General features: G+C 47.4%; 1 protein-coding gene across 1 annotated transcript in view; it reads left to right on the top strand.

Moving 5' to 3' along the window:
* large1 (LARGE xylosyl- and glucuronyltransferase 1) overlaps positions 1-18,381 on the top strand; it is a 55,522-nt gene extending 37,141 nt beyond the window's left edge. The window contains exons 8-14 of the mRNA XM_056589604.1: positions 40-165; positions 1,236-1,391; positions 5,913-6,076; positions 13,374-13,652; positions 15,935-16,081; positions 16,624-16,819; positions 18,098-18,381. Coding sequence (XP_056445579.1) covers positions 40-165; positions 1,236-1,391; positions 5,913-6,076; positions 13,374-13,652; positions 15,935-16,081; positions 16,624-16,819; positions 18,098-18,295 — 1,266 coding nt within the window. The 3' untranslated portion in view covers positions 18,296-18,381. The remainder of the gene's footprint in view (positions 1-39; positions 166-1,235; positions 1,392-5,912; positions 6,077-13,373; positions 13,653-15,934; positions 16,082-16,623; positions 16,820-18,097) is intronic.
* Positions 18,382-18,725: the final 344 nt, after the last annotated feature.

Here is an 18,725-nt window from a genome sequence, read left to right as displayed (position 1 = left end):
ACACCCTCACCCTCACCCCTCCCTCCTCCCGCCCTGCAGGACATCTTCAACGCGGTGATCAAACAGAACCCCTTCCTGGTCCACCAGATGCCCTGCTTCTGGAACGTCCAGCTGTCCGACCACACCCGCTCCGAGAAGTGCTACAAGGACGTGTCAGACCTTAAGGTGAGGACCCCGCCCTTCAGCCCCCTCCATCCCTCACGGGTTCATCCGGTATTCACCGCAAACCTCCGAAGCTGAATTTGAAGAACCTTCTCCAGCCAGCTTCGCTTTTGGTTGTTTTTCTTTCACTTTGCGCCGTTCTTGTTTGGGGAGATCGCTCAAACAGCACGACAACACAATAAAACACAGCAAAATAAATAGATGGATGACATTCACGGTTGATGGATAGCGGGGCCGAAAGGTTAACACTCTCTCTTTGTCTTTCTCTCTCTCTCTCTCCTTGTGTCTCTCTCTCGCCCGCGTGTCCGTACCTGCCGCTGCTAGTCAATGTTTGCTTGTTTGATTATCGTCCAAAATAAAATGGCATTCGGACGAACAACCGTGTTCGCAGCGAGTGTGATCGCCACGGGCTCTCTCTCTCTGCGTCCCTCCCTTTCAGAGCTCCCTTCTGTTCTTAGCTCTTCATGCACACACGCACCACATGAGAAAACACACACACACACACACACTCACACACACACAAGAAGACACACAGATGCTCACGCGCACACGAGAAGAAACACGCACGCAAAGACACACACAAGACACACACATGCAGGAGAAGACACACGCACACGAGTAGACACACACACATGCACAAGAGAAGACACGCACACGAGAAGACACACGCACACGAGAAGAGACGCACACACACGAGAAAAGACACACACACACGAGAAGAGACACACACACAAGAGAACTGACACACACACGAAGAGAAGAGGCTCACACGAAGAGACACACACACGAAGAGAAGACACACACACGAAGAGAAGACACACACAGAAGAAGACACACTTTGCCCTCTGGTTGCACGATCCTCCTCTCGACCACTGACTTTCGTCCGGCGTACAGAAAAAGTATCGACTGACTCCGAGATCCCGTCCCAACTCCTTTTTACTTTTTAAGTGAACCGCACGGACCTGGACAGACAGGGATCCAGATGGTACACCCACACTCACACTAAATTGCATTGCCTCTTTCTCCCCTCCTCCTCCTCCTCCTCCTCCTCCTCCTCCTCCTCCTCCCTTCAGGTCATCCACTGGAACTCGCCGAAGAAGCTGCGTGTGAAGAACAAGCACGTGGAGTTCTTCCGGAACCTGTACCTGACCTTCCTGGAGTACGACGGGAACCTCCTGCGCCGCGAGCTGTTCGGCTGTCCCAGCGAGACCGACCACAACAGCGAGAACGTACGTTCCCGCTGTTTTGTACCCGTTTTGGTTCGCATCCATCAGAGGCCGGTTTTACAATGGTTTTGTGTTACATTTGCGTCATTATTTTTCTAATTTTTTTTACATATGTTGGAGTCCTGTTTCTGTTTTTAATATTTTAATATTTTTAATATATATATATTTTTTAAATAAAATAACATTTGCGCGGGACATATACGCGCGGTAGCGCATGCGCTGTCAACAGCAGTTGAAAGCCGTCAACTGAAGTCCGTAGGTTCACGATACAACCCCCCCCCCCACCCCCCCCTTGAAGGTAGGTTTGCAGTATTGACACTAGGCCGGTAGATCTCGGGATGTTGGCTACTTGAAAAGTAGATCTTGGGTCAAAAAAGGTTGGGCACCCCTGGTCTAACCAGTGGACACTTAAAGCTATTTACAACATTGGCTAACGTTCACCCATTCATGCACACATTCACACACGGACGGCGGTGTCGGCCACGCAGGGCGACAGCCAGCTCGTCGGGAGGAGGCGTCTCGCCCGGGGACACCTCGACACTCTCAGCCGGGGATCGAACCAGCAACCTTCCGGGTACCGTTCATCCCTCTCTACCTCCTGGGCCACATGCCGCCCAATCACACGCGTCGAACCGCGGGTCACTTTGGATGAAAGCTGTGATTCATCATCGTTATGAAGGTCGGACCCCAACACGCCCTCGCGCAGAACCGGGTTAAAAAGCCTGCAGCTCCCCTCAGAGCGCAACGCGGGAGAGAACCCAAAAAGGAACCGGCGTTCCCCATCGAGCCCGCTCCCACAAGCACGCCGTGCGGGCTGCTGGTCCCCCCCCCCCCCCCCCCCCACACAGCCGTTCCACTCCACCGCTCATCTCATGAGCAGCTAAAGGTCAGCCCCCTCCCCCTCCTCCACCACCGACGCCAGAGTCTGGGCTGGAGAGGCGGGTGGGCGGGTGGGCGGGCGGGTAGGCTGTCTGCACACGCACAGAGAACCTCCTCAAGTGTCAAATCCGTTAATTAATAAAAAGCGAAAAAATAAAAATAAAAAAATCCACCTCTTAAAAAAAAAAAAAAACATCTTCAAAATGTAAAGCTCCAGCATGTGTTTCACGGGGGGATGGATGGAGCGCTTCAGTTTTTTTTTTTCCTTTTTTCTCGAGTCGGAGCAGCACTTTAAAACTCCATTAAGGCGATGATTAGCGCTAATGGAGGGCCTCACAGGGCCCCGTCGCTGCGGAAGGCGTCGAGAGGGTGGAGGAGGGGGTGGAGGAGGGGGTGGTTAAGAGGACCCCCTCCCAGAGAGGTGGGGGGGGGGGGTTTGCCTGCTGTACTCTATTTTAATATTTAGTCATTTAGTGTTTCGCGATGGTGGAGTCACTTTAAATGTGTATCAGAAGCGACTTTGTGTGTGTGCAAATTAAAGTGCAGGTAGGGGGTTGTCATCGTGCCAAGATGGATTGGTTTTATTCCCCTAGAGATAATTTAATTTTTGAGGTTACTCTGATGCTAGTTTTGCGTGTATTTTTGTATTTGCGACTTTTAGTTCGGCTTTGATTCATTGTCGTTAGGTATTTGTCTCATTACATCTACAACACGATTTAATTCACAAACTTGCCTGGAGTACAATCCAATGAAACGGTTCAACTGCTTTTCCTCCTTCTAACATCGCGCCGTTGGTGGCTTTAACGAGAAGCCTAAACTCTCTGGACACTTCCGTCACGGTACGTTCCCATCCCGTGTCCTAGGAGCTTGTCAAAAGGCCCCGTTCCCCCTTGGATCCTCGACCGGGGGGCGTCTTTGAAGCCCGTTTATTCGGTGTCTCCCCTCTCTTCCCTAAATTGCATTAATGTGCGTCGCGGATCTTGCACGCCAAGGAGCAACACCACAAAGTGTTTCCGTACTTGACGGCAAACATTGTCATTCCGAAAGCGGGTGCTATTAATCTGAGTCGTCCCCCCCCCCCCCCCCTTCCACCCACCCCCCTCTCCCCCCCCCCCCCCCCCCCCCCCCCCCCCCCCCCCCCTCTCCCCCGAGACGAAGGACAGCAATAAGGGAGAGTGTTAACGTGATCTAAACGAAAACATCCTATTATTAGATCGAAAGAACGTTCCTGTTGTTGCTGTTTGCTCCCGCTGGGAGCCTTTTGTGGTGTGGGGAGAAGACGGAGACGGTCCCTATGGGGCAGAGGAGACCCCCTTACGAGGGGGGGCGCGTCGTTTCGGAACGTCGTTGATCGAGGAGCGTCGGGATGCGGAGTGCGTCGGACGCGCTCCCGCTGAGCAAACTGTCGTCGTCGGGCGGGATTCATCACGACTGAGCCGTCCGGGGTTTCCGAGAAAACGTCCACGAATCCAACGCCGTCTTGAGTGGAACGCGACCGTCGAGTGCTGACGGATATATTGTCATTCCTTTTTCACGCTAAACAATGTTGACAGCAGCCGCTCTCCCCCCCTCTCCCCCCCTCCCCCCCTCCTCCCCCCTCCCCGCTCTGATTTATGGCAGGTGTGTTAATATACTTTGGTCCCACACCAACTGTGTGCGATGCATTATTTGAATGACAAAGCTGGTGGGCTGGTTGGTTGTTGCGTTAGAGGGGGGGGAGGGAATATGGTTTATGATGAACCATAAACTATCCACCAGCACTTAAAGCAAACGACATGCAAGGGGCGTAATGATTCACTGCATTCGCTCGTTCTTGATTGGCTCGAATAGGAAGTGAGCAACGCTTCTTGACTCAATTTGGTCCATCGGGAACCGTAAATACAAGTGAAATACAACGAGTCGTGATGATTCAATCACTTCCCTTGGGTTTTGTAGCATGGTTGTTTTTTCATGCTTTTTTCTGTAGGTAGCCATGAGGGTAGGATGGTCAAGTGGTTAGGGTGTTTGACTCCCGGAGGAAAGGTTCTGTGTTTGAAGGCTATTGTCGGCAGACGAGGCCTTAACTATCTGGCATGTATATGAAAAAATCACTACAAGTTGCTTTCATTAAAAGAGATGCCATAAAAACAGAAGGTGATCAATGACACAAATTGGTGACACACTAGTTATGTTGGAGTTATTTTGGTACGCTAAAGTCCTTTACAGCAATTTTGTGAAAAAAGCAATTGTCAATGTTGCACGTTTCAGCCTTTGACTCCTTGTATATTTCAATTATAGCGTTATCGAGCCAAAAGTTGTCTTGACAACCTGGCAAGTTGTCTTGTACAACCCAATCGACAGACTCATAACTCAAGCATACAATCACCACAAACTCAGAGAGCAACAAGAACTAACCCGAAGAATATACAGAATGTAATATCTAGAGATATATATGTACGGTAGGTGTTTCTTCAAAGGTTGTCTTGGGCCCTATATATCCCTGTCAACAGACTCATAAAACAAGCTATTCATACACCACAAACACGAAGAGGGAAACATGGTAACCAATAAGATGAAGAGAAAACAACTTGGTTATGAAAAGACAAAGAAAAACAATGAAAAAACGCCTTTCTTCAAAAGGTGTCTTAGCCGCCATACAACACAATCAATAGACACCCAGAAACGACAGAGAAGGAAATGTCAAACTAAGAACTCCAAAAACATGACAAAAAAACAAACTTGGTTATGAAAAGACAAAGCAAAGAGAGAAAAAGACGCACAAATATGCAAACGAATAGCACAAGCTATGCATACAGCACAAACAAAAAGAGGGAAACATGGTAACCAATACGATTGAGAAAACTTAAATAGGTTATGAAAATAAAGAAAAACTTCTTTCTTCAGAAGGAGCCACAATGCAACTAAATAAATCGACAGACAAGACAAACATAGAGAAGGAAAGAGAAATGAACAACAAAAAAATGTGACAAAAAAGATGAAAGATGAATGACAAATAAAATAAAGAAAAAGACTCACAGATCTTTAAAACGTGTATCTTCAAAAGGAGCAACAATACAATACAATCGACAGACGACACAAACACAGAGAGGGAAACGCCTTTCATGTCACCCAAGGACACTACAGTAAAGCTAAAACTACATGGTAATATAATAGCATTAGACATCAAACAGGGACAATAAAACAGACGCTGAACATTTGTTAAACACACTATAGAGAAAAAAAACAAATATGTTAAACGTGTGTCTTCAAAAGGAGCCCCCATATAACACATCGACAGACGACGCAAACACAGAGAGGGAAACGCATTCAAATAATTACATCATTCAAATAAACCTTAAATAATAAATCAAACAAACTTTCTCATGAAAAGTGTATTGTATTATAGTACTTAACTGTGTAGCAACTGCAGTAGCTGCTATCATTGCTGTAACACGGGGAATTGGTTAGCCTAGCGATTGTTGTACTTGCACTTGGTTCTTTGAACATCCTTTTCTGTACCGACAGCGATATATTGATGCACTTCTTATGACAAATGTACTTATTGTAAGTCGCTTTGGATAAAAGCGTCTGCTAAATGACCTAAATGTAAATGTAAAAGACTGAGCAGCAGTCAAAGTAAATGTGTGTCTGTGTCTCTCGGCCCAGCTCCAGAAGACGCTGTCGGAGCTGGACGAGGACGACCCGTGCTACGAGTTCCGGCGGGAGCGCTTCACGGTGCACCGCACCCACCTCTACTTCCTGCACTACGAGCACGAGCCCAGCGCCGACCACACCGACGTCACGCTGGTCGCTCAGCTCTCCATGGACAGGTGGGGGCGCTCTCACACGCACACACACTCACGCCTTGTTCGCACCACCTCCGTCCGTCGACGGGTCGACTTTGCACGGGGCGCTCGTGAAATGCATTGTGGGTCCGTCCGTTCTGTCGGCTCCGTGGCCCCGGGACAAAAAGTTTAGAAATGTTCAACTTTTCAGGCAGCGACGGATCCGTCGGCCAATCAGACTGCGTTATGCAAATATGTGCAAGGACACTGTCCAATGAAATCGCCTTTGTAATAGAACCCGGAACCCTAACACTCACGCACGCTCACGCACACGTGTGCTCAGACAATCACACTCCCATGCTCACACACTCACAAAATCACACGCTAGATTTTAAACGAGTGTGCGTGTGATTTAAGATGCGACGACGTAATTGGGCCGTTGCCGACGGGAGATCGACGGGTTGACCGGCAGAAGTTGCCGGTTCCATTCCCGGTGCCAATTAGCCGAATGTTGATCCATACTAATGGACACCTCGCCCTAATAGCTCCTGACCAGCCCGCGGTCGCCTTAGCATGGGCGCGTGAATGGCTGAATGGGTGAATGGCTGAATGGCAGAGCAAATACTAAAGCTCTTTTGAGGGTACCACAGCTCAGCAAAGCCCTTTATGTATGCAGTCTGTTTACCGCTGTAGTATTTAATTCACACCAGACAGGACATTTGGGTTTCACAGCAGAATGGACCGGACAGTAATGGAAGTAAAAAGGAAAAATATAGAAAATGTAAAAGGGTAAAATCACGGCGAATACTCTCTATGCTGGGAGTAGAAGCAATTTAAAACCGAAATGCATTAACTAAATCTAAACATTACAGACAGTTGAGGTCGACTTTATTGAGGGTCTGTGTTCACATCGGATCTTCGTCTTGCTTTGGTGAGATCCCCAAGGAGGGAACGTTCATCGCTGATCATATGCATCGTGTGTCACCTCCCGGGCTGGGTGGTGTAGCCAGCGCATCAGCTCTACGGGGGCTAGGTGGTGCAGCTCCCAGGCGCCACGCTACTGTACTGGGTGGTGTAGCGCCTCAGCCCCACCAAACGAGGTGGTGTAGCGCCACGTCAACCATCCACTGACATAAAGGTCAAGGATGTCATTTTGTGTGTGTGTGTGTGTGTGTGTGTGTGTGTGTGTGTGTGTGTGTGTGTGTGTGTGTGTGTGTGTGTGTGTGTGTGTGTGTGTGTGTGTGTCTTGGTGTGCGTGCGTGTGCACTGAGAGTAGCTCCTTCTGTCATCTCTCTTTGCTTGAGTGGTATCTTCCTGGAGACAGCTGAAAGAGAAAGATTGTTCATATTCTGCTAGTGCTCGCTCGCTCTGTGTGTCTGTCTGTCTGTGTGGCTGTCTGGCTCTCTGTCTGACTCTCTCTGTCTTCCTGTCTCTCTCCCTCTGTCGGTCTGTCTGTCTCACTCTCTTTTATTTATTTATATCATCATCCTCGAACATCCCTGATTTATTATCACAGGGAACCAGATCTGCTCTCTCTGTGTGTGGGTGTGGGTGTGGGTGTGGGTGTGTGTGTGTGTGTGTACCGTTATCACCCCCTCCTCCACAGGGTCCCCACAACGCAGTCGTAAGAAAAGCCACCGAGCGTCGGTCAGGTGGCGGTCTGAAGGTCCGGCCCGTAAAGCAGATGTAATGAAGGGGGCTTCATAACACTGGTGTTGATGTGCATCATCACCCCCTGACGGTTTAGGGGGTCTGACCTCCAGCCCAAAGGCACCAGGTTTAATCCCCGCCCATGTCCGCAACCCCTGTCCTATCCTCAGTAATCCTTGAGCCCCGCCCACCCGGCCCCTGGTTCACCTCTGTCTTCAGTCCCTGAAAGCACTTTGGTTAAAAGCATCGGTGACTAAATAGTAAATTATTTATTTTCTATCCAAACCCTCAAAAGTAGTTCAGGCCGTCTAGACTTCTGCCTTACGATTCCTCCCTGAAGTTCCAATAAACGCGCGTCAAATACACATAAAAAGTGAAGGCAATTTGTCTGGTCATCATAGGTTTGATGTTATTTATCTGGTCATTCATCTCCTAGCCACGATCGCGCTCCCCCCCCACCCTACCCCTACCCCAAAGTAAAAAACAGACTCCCTCAACACGAGTAAATCCAATACCCAATTTCTTAAAGATTTAAGGAAATCCCCATCGGAGATCGGCATTATTAGGACTGTCATTCCCGCTGCGCCGCTGTTTTGACAGCAGCCGCACACACGGCTCTCCCTGTGAAACCCCCTCTGGGAGGAGAGGGAAGATGATAAAAACTGAATTATCGGCGGTTGTGCGACTCTGACAGACCCACGAGGGTCTCCGTGGTTACCGCGGCGAAGCTCTTCTGCTCCCCGAAGCATCGTGGCAAATCTGTGCACGAACACGTCGATTCCGATGTGTATGACCGTTCGGAATACCGACAGCGGGAAGGGTTACTGCTGTTGAAACGAATTTCATCGAGGGGATCCTCCACAAGTGACAACCTCCACAAGTGACAGGTTTACTTTTGCGTTTTTCGGGCGCTGGGAGTGTGATTGGAAGCAGGGAACGTTCGCTCACGGATGTGGATTGGTTGAGATTCTCCTCATTATTCTGCGTTAGGAACTATTGAGTGTTTTTTTTTTTTAGGATTTGGCCGGTTCGATAAGACCCCCAGTTAGTTGTTGTTCTTATTCTAGATGTAAATCAGCCATGGTTTTTGTGTTAATCTCGCCCCCTCTGGTGTTGTACGTGCTTTCCCTCAATCGGCTGGTTGGCCATCCATTGGCATCCATTCTATTCCGGACGAGAGTGCGGCAGCTCCCAAAGCTGTATCTAAGGTTCGATTCTGTGTTTACACGCCACTGGGCCAGGCAGCGCCACGGGAGCTGCTAAACACTCGTTTGGAGGAGAATGGATGTCGATGGCTCGCCCGTTCCCCAAACTGATGGTTGATTTTACACTTTGGTTCCCAGCAAACCGGCTGAAACCTTTGAATCATTTAGTGGATGCTTTTAGTCATCATTTTGTTTTTTTGTATTTGTTTTTGTTAGGAAGCAGGGAGAGGGAAGCTATCTTGCTCACATTGGGGGTTGAACCCGGAACATTTCAGCTGGGAGTCTGACAATATGTTTTTCCTTTAGATTTGCCTCTGCCCTTTCTTTCAATGTATTTCTTACTTTATGATTCCACTAGCTTCCCTGGTCAATCCGCGTAGCATGAGTTCCCCTTTGCCCGTAAGCCTCTGTTGTGCTTCGGTGCGTTGGTGCATTAGCCTGTAGCTTCGACGTTATTAACCAGGGGCACGGATGCATGAATTGTAAACAAACAAGGAATCTTTATGTACAATTTGTGAAACGTAACTTTACCCAAGCACCGATTTAAAGTACGATTCCTCGGTGAGACACGGCTGGACTCTCATAAAAAACCCAAAGGCTAGTGCTAAGCCCTTTTTTACGACGCCGATTGAGACAGAGGCTAATGATGTTTTGCCCTCAAAGCAGCCATCTTGTTAACTTTTAAAGACAATCTCAGAGTAGCCATCTTAAAACTTAAATATCCAATAAACAAAAAGGTGAAAACATGCCAGGTTTAATGTGGTGAATATGCAATGACTGACTTTATCTTGTAAACAAGATTAAAAGCTAAAGGTGTATCCTTCCTCGCATACCAATGACCATATCTTTTAGATAACAGCATTATGTTAAAAGCGAAATCAATCGGACAGCACCCGTTTATATTCAGTGCATCGCAGAGTGGACACATGCAACCTATAGGTGGCAGCGCATCACATAATGTGTGCGGTTGGTAGTTTGCCCGTTAAACACCCGGGATGCTGCGGAACATTCATATGGAAAGTTCCAAACCCGGGGAGAAAAAGAACGGACGGATCAGAGGCGGTAGCCGTTATCACGATGTGGTTTCAGTTTCCGACTGTACACTCCGTGCCAAACACAAAGTGTTGCAGATTAGGCTCTAAAACCCAGTGACTCACACTTCCAAGCCCATAATCTCATTGTGTGTCTTGCTCTTATTCACTCCCTCGCTCTCTGCCTCGCGCTCGGTCTCTCTTTGGCACTCTTGCTCTCTCTCCTTCGTGCTCTCTCTGCTCTCTCTTTGCTCTCGTCGAACACTCTTGCATTTCACGTTTTTATTTTGTGTTTGTGTGTGTATGTCTCTCCCTCCCTCTTTCCGTTCTTTTTCAAGATCTCTATTCTGGTGTGTGTGTGTGTGTGTGTGTGTGTGTGTGTGTGTGTGTGTGTGTGTGTGTGTGTGTGTGTGTGTGTGTGTGTGTGTGTGTGTGTGTGTGTGTGTGTGTGTGTGTGTGGTCCTGTGTGTGGTCCTGTGTGTCTGCGGTGTGGTCGTGTGTGTGTGGTCCTGTGTGTGTGTGTGTCGGTGTGGTCCTGTGTGTCTGCGGTGTGGTCCTGTGTGTGTGTGTCTGCTGTGTGTGTGTGTGTGTCGGCGGTATGTGTGTGTGTGTGTGAGTGTCTGTAAACACTGGCTCCAGTCTCAAAGTGCTGTGCTGGTACCATGGTCATCAGCTCTCACTCACATACAAATGGAGATGGTGGGGGGGGGGGGGGGGGGCTTCTCACCACTTCCCCTCAAATGTCAGACCCCTCCGGGGAGATGGCATCGATTTCCTATTTGAAATGTCAGCTCTGACCCCAGGATGGGCCAGGGCCGCTTTGTTGTCATCTCAATTCTGAGGGCTAATACACGTGAACGGCAACAAAAGCGCTCCGTTAGCATTTGAATGAGGTGAATGACCTGCGTGTATCTTACTTGTGTCGTGGTTTTATGAGGGGTAAAGGATAAGTGCTAGGAGGGAGAGTCTGTTCCTTGCTTTACATATACACAAACGCTTGGCGTACATATACAAATGCTCGCTGTACATATACATATTTTATTTAGTTATTGTACTTAGTTGTGTAGCATTTTATCCTAGCTATCGTTGTTGTATACGGGGAATGGGTTAACCCAGCGATTGTTAGTGCTTTGCACTTGGTTCTATGAACATCCTTACTGTAAAGCGGTACATTTTTGTTCACTTTCTTATGACAAATTTGGATGAAAGCATCTGCTAAATGCCCTAAATGTACATTTAGGGCAACGTATACAAACGCTAGCTGTACATATACAAACGCTGGCTGTAGAGATCCAGACATCAAGATGTTTAAACCTCTACAAGCCCTACCTGCTCCTTAATGACTTGGATCTTTATGCACGGCAAGTCGATTTAGACAGAAGCCTCTCTCTAAATGTTCACTAATGACTATTTAATTTGCTTAATCTTTTGTAAAACACTGGAGGTCTACCCACAAAGCAATCCCATTTCGACCGATCAAAGTTTTCTTCCATTGCCGTGCTCAGTAATGTTTCCAGTGATCATCTCATCTCAAAGCGGCCTCCTCTTGGGTCTCCAAAGATTTTCATTAGAAGAAATGTGGTTTAAGTCACTGGCACAGTCTCTAGTGCCGAAAGAGGTAGCACAACAGAGAAGGAGGCCTTCAGCCCGCTTGTGACAGCCCTGGCACTCTGAGTGCCATCAAAGTTATGACCCAGATGTCGGCGGTGACTTTCCCGCCATGCGTTCAAATCACCAGCAGTGCGTGATTAGCGTGTGTGTATTTGTCTCTGTGTGTGTGTATGTGACAGGGTACCTCTTTAATTACGGTATATATTTCAGGAAAGGCGACAAAACTGAGATTTTTCGAGATTGCACTGGCAAGTAATAAATACTTGCCAGTTTTACTTATACTTATTATCTGGAGGCGTAACTATTTCACTTTCTGCAGTTTAATGTATTCTTTCATGTTTTTTTATTTACCATTTACTATTTAATCTATCGGTTGCTCTTATCGGTTGTGACCGACAGTGATTTTGAATCCATGTCATTAGGGGACAGCCACGGGTTCGGCATTTTGAACAACACAAGCAAATCCTCCCCCCGCACAAAAACTATTTCCTTTGAACAATTTCAGACCGAAGCCCTTCGGACAGCGGCGTTATTAGAACTGTCATCCTCACGCTGCTGTTATGACAGCAGCCCGGATCACAGCAATGCTGCCCGCGAGCAACGCAAGATAATACAAATGCACGCCCCTAATCTCCATCCTGCAGAGTTTCCCCCACAGGTAGACGACTAACAACCAGGGGGTCAAACTCCCCCCCCCCCCTCTTTCAGCTGCACCCCTCGTTTATAAAGTTTTAGCTGTAACTCATCTAGGGCTGAACGATTTGGGGAAATAATCCAATTGCGATTATTTCGACCAACATTGCGATTGCGGTTTTGTAGTAAGAAGTATATCTTCTTAAAGTTCCTTATCTTCTGTATTATTCACTAAACAAGCAATGAATCATTCTATAGTATGACCAACACAACATTGAAAGCCTTAATTCATGTGTTGAGATGAATTGATGCATGAATTTATATTACAGCATCTTTATTTAACTATTGAATTGTAAAAGAAAAATAAATAATTCCAATCGTACTGATCTTCAGTCAGTAACAGCCTCGAGTAATTTGCAGCCTTTGCAATTTGCAAATCGCGTTTTATTACAATGCAATGTCGTTTTGAATTTGATTAATCGCTCAGCCTTAAAGGTTGTACCAGCGATGTTGGGTGACGTCTCTTCTGTTGGTATTTGAAGCGAGATGCCAAACAAACAGAGCCAGCTCGCCCCTCCCCTCCTCGTTTCATGCATGCAGAAAAAACAATCATGAACGCAGCTCAAAACCCCACAATAACCACCCCTTGTCGGTGATTGGTTGGAATACTATTTGTTTTGGTTTAGAGTGGTTGGTAGTACCATTTGTTTTTGTGTACGATCTCGGAGCATAGGCTGCCTACAGAGACGCGTTTTTTTGACGGCCTGCTTAAGGGGCGGGCAGCTAGCGGATCAGATGAATGTGATCATTTATGTTTCGGCCTTAGACTGGGTGGGTACCCCCACCCGTTCTACCGGCAATTTGAATCCGCCCTGCAGAAGGGTCTGGAGAAGAGCAACACATTTCTTTCTGCTTCCGATACGTTTTTTACGGGAGCCAATCACCAAGCTGGCTTCCCCACCCCTGGCGCACTATTGGCTGGTTTAACACAGGGACGACAGGGAAACGACGCAAACAGCCAATCGCGTACAGACTCAGTTGAACTAGGCCCGTCGATCACGCCTCTTGTGCTGAAGAAAAATGACAGCAGCCTCCCAAGACCAAGATCAATCGTAGATTGATCTTGGTCTTGGGAGGCTGCTTTCATTTTCGGCCTAGCATCGCTGATACAACCTTCCCCCCCCCCCCTTCATCCCCGCATCGACTCCGCAGGCTGCAGATGCTGGAGGCGATCTGCAAGCACTGGGAGGGCCCCATCAGCCTGGCGCTGTACCTGTCGGACGCCGAGGCGCAGCAGTTCCTGCGCTACGCCCAGGGCTCGGAGGTGCTGATGGGCCGGGGCAACGTGGGCTACCACATCGTGTACAAGGAGGGGCAGTTCTACCCCGTCAACCTGCTGCGCAACGTGGCCATGCGCCACGTCAACACGCCCTACATGTTCCTGTCGGACATCGACTTCCTGCCCATGTACGGCCTCTACGAGTACCTCAGGTGAGGCAAGCGTTCCGTCATTTAAATATGATGATGATTCATACAATGGGCACTCTGCGTAAGAACCCTTAAATATCTAAAATATGTTAAATGTTTTACTCTATCTTTTTTATTTTTTTCGAAAAAAATATTTTTTGCATACATTTTCCATAATATGTTTTTACTTTCTCTTTTCCTTTTATAAATACATGTGCATCCCGGATTCCATATGACGTGATCACGGGTTGTGGTACTCCACAAGACTAATAGTGGGGGTATATTCGGAGACAAGGTCATGTGAAGGAACAATACTATAATAATAATAAATAATAAATGACAAACATCTTGAAGGAAGTTGATGAAAATATGGGCCCGCGTTATTGTCATTGGCTAATCACTGAATGGCTTCGCTGAGAGTGTCCCAATGTGCTAGTTAGCTCCAACCTTTGCAGCATCAGGGTAGAGTGACGATGGATTAAAGAGAGAGAGGGGCGAGTGACAATGGATGAAAGATGGAGCAGGTCGAGTGAGAATAGATCAAACAGTGAGAGAGAGAGAGAGAGAGAGAGAGAGAGAGAGAGAGAGAGAGAGAGAGAGAGAGAGAAACACAGACACACACAAAGACACACACACACCTGCACACAAAGAGACTGACTAACAATGGCAGCGCGGGAAAGCCCCCTGTTGAGTCCTTTAAGGTAAATCGGTGCACAACAGCGACGATAACCTCATAACGATCACCTTGAGGTCAAACTCATTTAGCTCGGCTAATGGCCTCCGGTACATTTATCCTTTTTTTCTCTTCTCCATAATGAGAAGCCTTTTCCATTAATAACACGCACAGGCACACGTGCACGCACACACGCACACACACACTAACACACGCACACACACCCATGTGTTATTTGACTCCAAAGTCGTTTTATTTTACATTTCCTTGCTAAAAGGTGTCTTTAGCCGGAGACACTAAGTCTGCTGAAACATGGCTCCGTGCGTCGTGTGAGCTTTATGTGCGGTATAATATCACTTTTTTTCCTTTTTTTAACCCGGATCCTTCCAATAAATCACAATGTTCTGCCAATTTTAATATGAATCTCACGCTATTAACCTCTAAGGGGAGTGAATTGAAACCACATGAATAATTTGCGAGCTTTTAAATATTTAACAAATAATGGGCTACTTCATAGCACACGCCTCTACAAAGGAGATTTCCATTTTAAATATCTGGCTAGGTGATACTTTTAATTAAACCCTAAAAATAACGGACACGCTTTCAATCCCTTTCAATGCTGCCTGCACGCCGATAAATACGTTCTTTCACTATCTAATCTCACTGTAGCATCGTAGCCGTAAGGCTTTAAATAGTTTCACCACTAAAGTTTAATCTACTTTCATTTTTATGGTTATAAACAACAGGGAATGTTTTGAAAGAAAGACTTTAATGGACCGAAAATTTGAAATCTCTTAAGTCCGATTTGATCATTGTCTTAATGTTGTATGTGTTTGATTTGGTCTGTAGTTTCTACATAATGGAGCAAATTCCTCTGACAGAAGAATGAATCGTGTGCTCCAGCAACTTCGTGGCTGGCGTTATTAAACATGTTCACATTCAGCAGCGAGTGATTTGGAAACAATGGAAGACGGACGGCGTTGACACTTCTTTTGTCCATCTCAAACCATCCCAACCCATTAGGCTCGTTCAGTCCTCTGAAATATCATCATCAACGTCATGATTCAATGTGGAAACATCCTGTGATATTATTAACGCGTCAATATAGGGGCAGTTTTACTGCCATGAGTTGTGGTTCCATTAAATGATCCCTGTACCTTAAACCTGCGCTATGTACGTTGTATTCATGAGCAGCCTCTAGTGGTCAGAGTTGTAGCTACAGTTATAGCGCTATATCATCTTCATTTTAGCAGTGGCTGTCAAAGGTGGCCCGAATAAAACATATCATAGTGAAAAAAATGTATCATTTTATTTTATCTTGAAAGATTTTCCAGTTCAGGTCATTTTAATAGAGTAAATAGCTGCGGTACAAAAGTTCCTGTGCAGGTTTAAGATGAATAATTAAAGTAAGTGAAGTTGAAACAAAGTGATCCCTATACATTCAGATGAAACTGCTGCAATAAACTCATCCCATTCAATTAATATCCTATCTCGGCAATAAAGCGTTCCCCATACAGTATAATGAGATTTCTGCTCTAAAGTAAACCCTGGATATCCAAGTTCTAAATCAGAAATAAAATCTCATTAGAATGAATGTGCATTCATTCTTTGGTTTCCCCTTATTTGGGCGCAGGAAGTCGGTGGTCCAGCTGGACATGGCGACCAGTAAGAAGGCTCTGGTGGTGCCGGCGTTCGAGACCCTGCGCTACCGCCTGTCCTACCCCAAGTCCAAGGCCGAGCTGCTGTCCCAGCTCGACATGGGGACGCTGTTCACCTTCAGGTGAGAGAGTCGACTTGATTCAGTTATCTACGAATAGAATGGGGTTATTCTATCAAGTAAAGCGATTGGTTTAACGTATCACCCTGATTTATTTAATTATATTTGCCAGTGGATTATCGAAGGTGTTTTCCCAGAAAACACCTTTTGGGTTCATAACCAGAACGTTTCGGGTGGGGGTTGCACACTCTGACCACTAGAAGGCTATCCTGCGTTTTATAATCTAAAGGTCAACCAGGAGATTCATGGATGAGTGAATAACTGGCTGACTGGAACAATGAAGGACTTATTGAGCTTGAAATAACTTCTGTGTACGATCAAACTTAAGATTTTTTCATTGTACTCTTGCCATTAATTGGCTTCCACTAAGACAGCATTAACCATTAATCGCCGTCTTATAGAATCCTATATCATACAAATAATTATTAAAAAGAAATAATTATTAAAAAAGAAAAAAACAAACTAAGTCTTAGTTTGTTTGTGCGGCCATTTGGAGGGTTTCAAATAAATATTTGGGATTATTGCCATTCTTTGCTTCGATATAGGTACCACGTGTGGACCAAAGGCCACGCCCCCACCAACTTCGCCAAGTGGCGCACGGCGACCACGCCGTACCGCGTGCAGTGGGAGGCGGACTTCGAGCCCTACGTGATGGTGCGGCGCGACAGCCCCGAGTACGACCGCCGCTTCGTGGGCTTCGGCTGGAACAAGGTGGCGCACATCATGGAGCTGGACGCCCAGGTAACGCACAAACACGCAAAACGCACAAAACTGACCGTTACGGACAAATGTGTTGAATGATTTTTATCGGATAAGTTAGTTAGTTAGTTAAAGCTTTTATTGTCCCCTAAGGGCGATAATAATCGTTACCTCGCAAATGTAGGGTAACCCCCCCTCCCCTCAGGTTCTTGTTTCACTTATTGCGCACACGTTGTGCAAATCGGGTTAGGCTCACAGGTGAGCTCAACAAGTACCAGTCCTTGCTCCTACGATTCATGCTGAACGTCTGTGGGGTTACGGACACATGTGTAGGACGATTATTATCGGGTGGATGGATCGTTAAAAGGGGAAGTGAAACCCCACAATAGTAGGGTAACCCCTCCCCTAGGGTAACTTTTCCCTTCCACTTGTACATGTTGTACTAATCTAGCTAGCAGGTTAGCTAAACAAATTCCCGCCATTCCACTCGCTACTCTGATAGCCGAGTGTTTATGTTTATATTTGTTGTTGAAAGAGTTTTTCGAATTCTGTTCATAAAGTTCTGCTTGGAGAAGTGCCTCGTTGCGGACGATGAGCCTGAGTGGAGGTTCTCCTCTGCTCAGCGTTAGGGTTATTGATTAGCCCTGATGGCGTTGTCAGGATTAGCTCGTAGCCGGCTAAGTAGCGCTATCAAATTGAGTTCCGCTTCGTGTGCCTTTATGGGTTCATCATCGATTTGTTTCAGGGTGGCGGTAATTGGAAAAAATATCATATCTAGAAAATATATTTACCCGGTGAAAACAAGTGAATATACATTTTTAACACTTTGATGATTCAACAATAAAAAGCTTGCGTCCTAAGTGGGCTTTCGCTTTCCTGCCACTGCAAATCAAATCTCCTGTTTCTCTTTCACTCTGTCTCTCTTCCTGTCTCTTCCTCTCTCTCTGTCCCTCTCTCTCTCTCTCGCTCTGTCTCTCCCTCTCTGTCTCTCTCTGTCCCTCTCTCCCTCCCTCTTGCTCTCTCTGTCTTTGTCTCTGTCTCTGTCTCTGTCTCTCTCCCTCTCTCTCTCCGTCTCTGTCTCTCTCCCTCTCCCTCTCTCTCTCTGTCTCTGTCTCTCTCCCTCTCCCTCTCTCTGTCTGTCTGTCTGTCTGTCTGTCTGTCTGTCTGTCTGTGTCTCTCTCTCTCTGTCTGTGTCTCTCTCTCTCTGTCCCTCTCTCTCTGTCCCTCTCTCCCTCCCTCTGTCCCTCTCCCCCCCCCCCCCCTCTCCCTCTCTCTGTCTCTCTCTCCCCCCCCCCCCCTCTCCCTCTCCCTCCCCCCCAGGAGTACGAGTTTGTGGTGCTCCCCAACGCCTACATGATCCACATGCCGCACGCGCCCAGCTTCGACATCACCAAGTTCCGCTCCAACAAGCAGTACCGGGTGTGCCTGAAGACGCTGAAGGAGGAGTTCCAGCAGAACATGTCCCGCCGCTACGGCTTCGCCGCGCTCAAGTACATGACGGCCGACAACAACAGCTAGCACCTCGCTGCGCCCTCCTCAGAGAGACCCCTCGCCCCCTGAACGGTGAGGGGTCCCCGAAACGATACGGAAAGCCCCCCACTGAGACCCTGACCCCCTCCAACCCCCCCCCCCCCCCCCCTCCCACAGTCAGGGGGAACCCAGACGATAAAGAGAACCCCCTTCTCCACCTGACACCTCCCATTGAGACCCTCACCCCCCCCCCCCCCCCCCCCCCCCCCCTCCACGGTGTGGGGTGTCGAGACGATATGGAGAGAGCCCCCCCTTCACGGTCAGGGGGTCTCCAGACGGTACAGAGAGCCCCCTTCCCCCCCCCTCCCTCGGTGCGTTGGACAATGCAGGCGGAGCTTCTGGAATACTTGAAGTGGGAGAGACTGCCGTTTTAAACATTTTATTTTATTTTAGTATTTTATTTTCGGGCAGAGTTCCT

This window comes from Gadus chalcogrammus, chromosome 4, assembly GCF_026213295.1.
Source record: "Gadus chalcogrammus isolate NIFS_2021 chromosome 4, NIFS_Gcha_1.0, whole genome shotgun sequence".
Taxonomy (NCBI): domain Eukaryota; kingdom Metazoa; phylum Chordata; class Actinopteri; order Gadiformes; family Gadidae; genus Gadus; species Gadus chalcogrammus.
The sequence above is the reverse complement of the archived record's forward strand: the minus strand, read 5'-3'. Positions and strand labels throughout refer to the sequence as shown.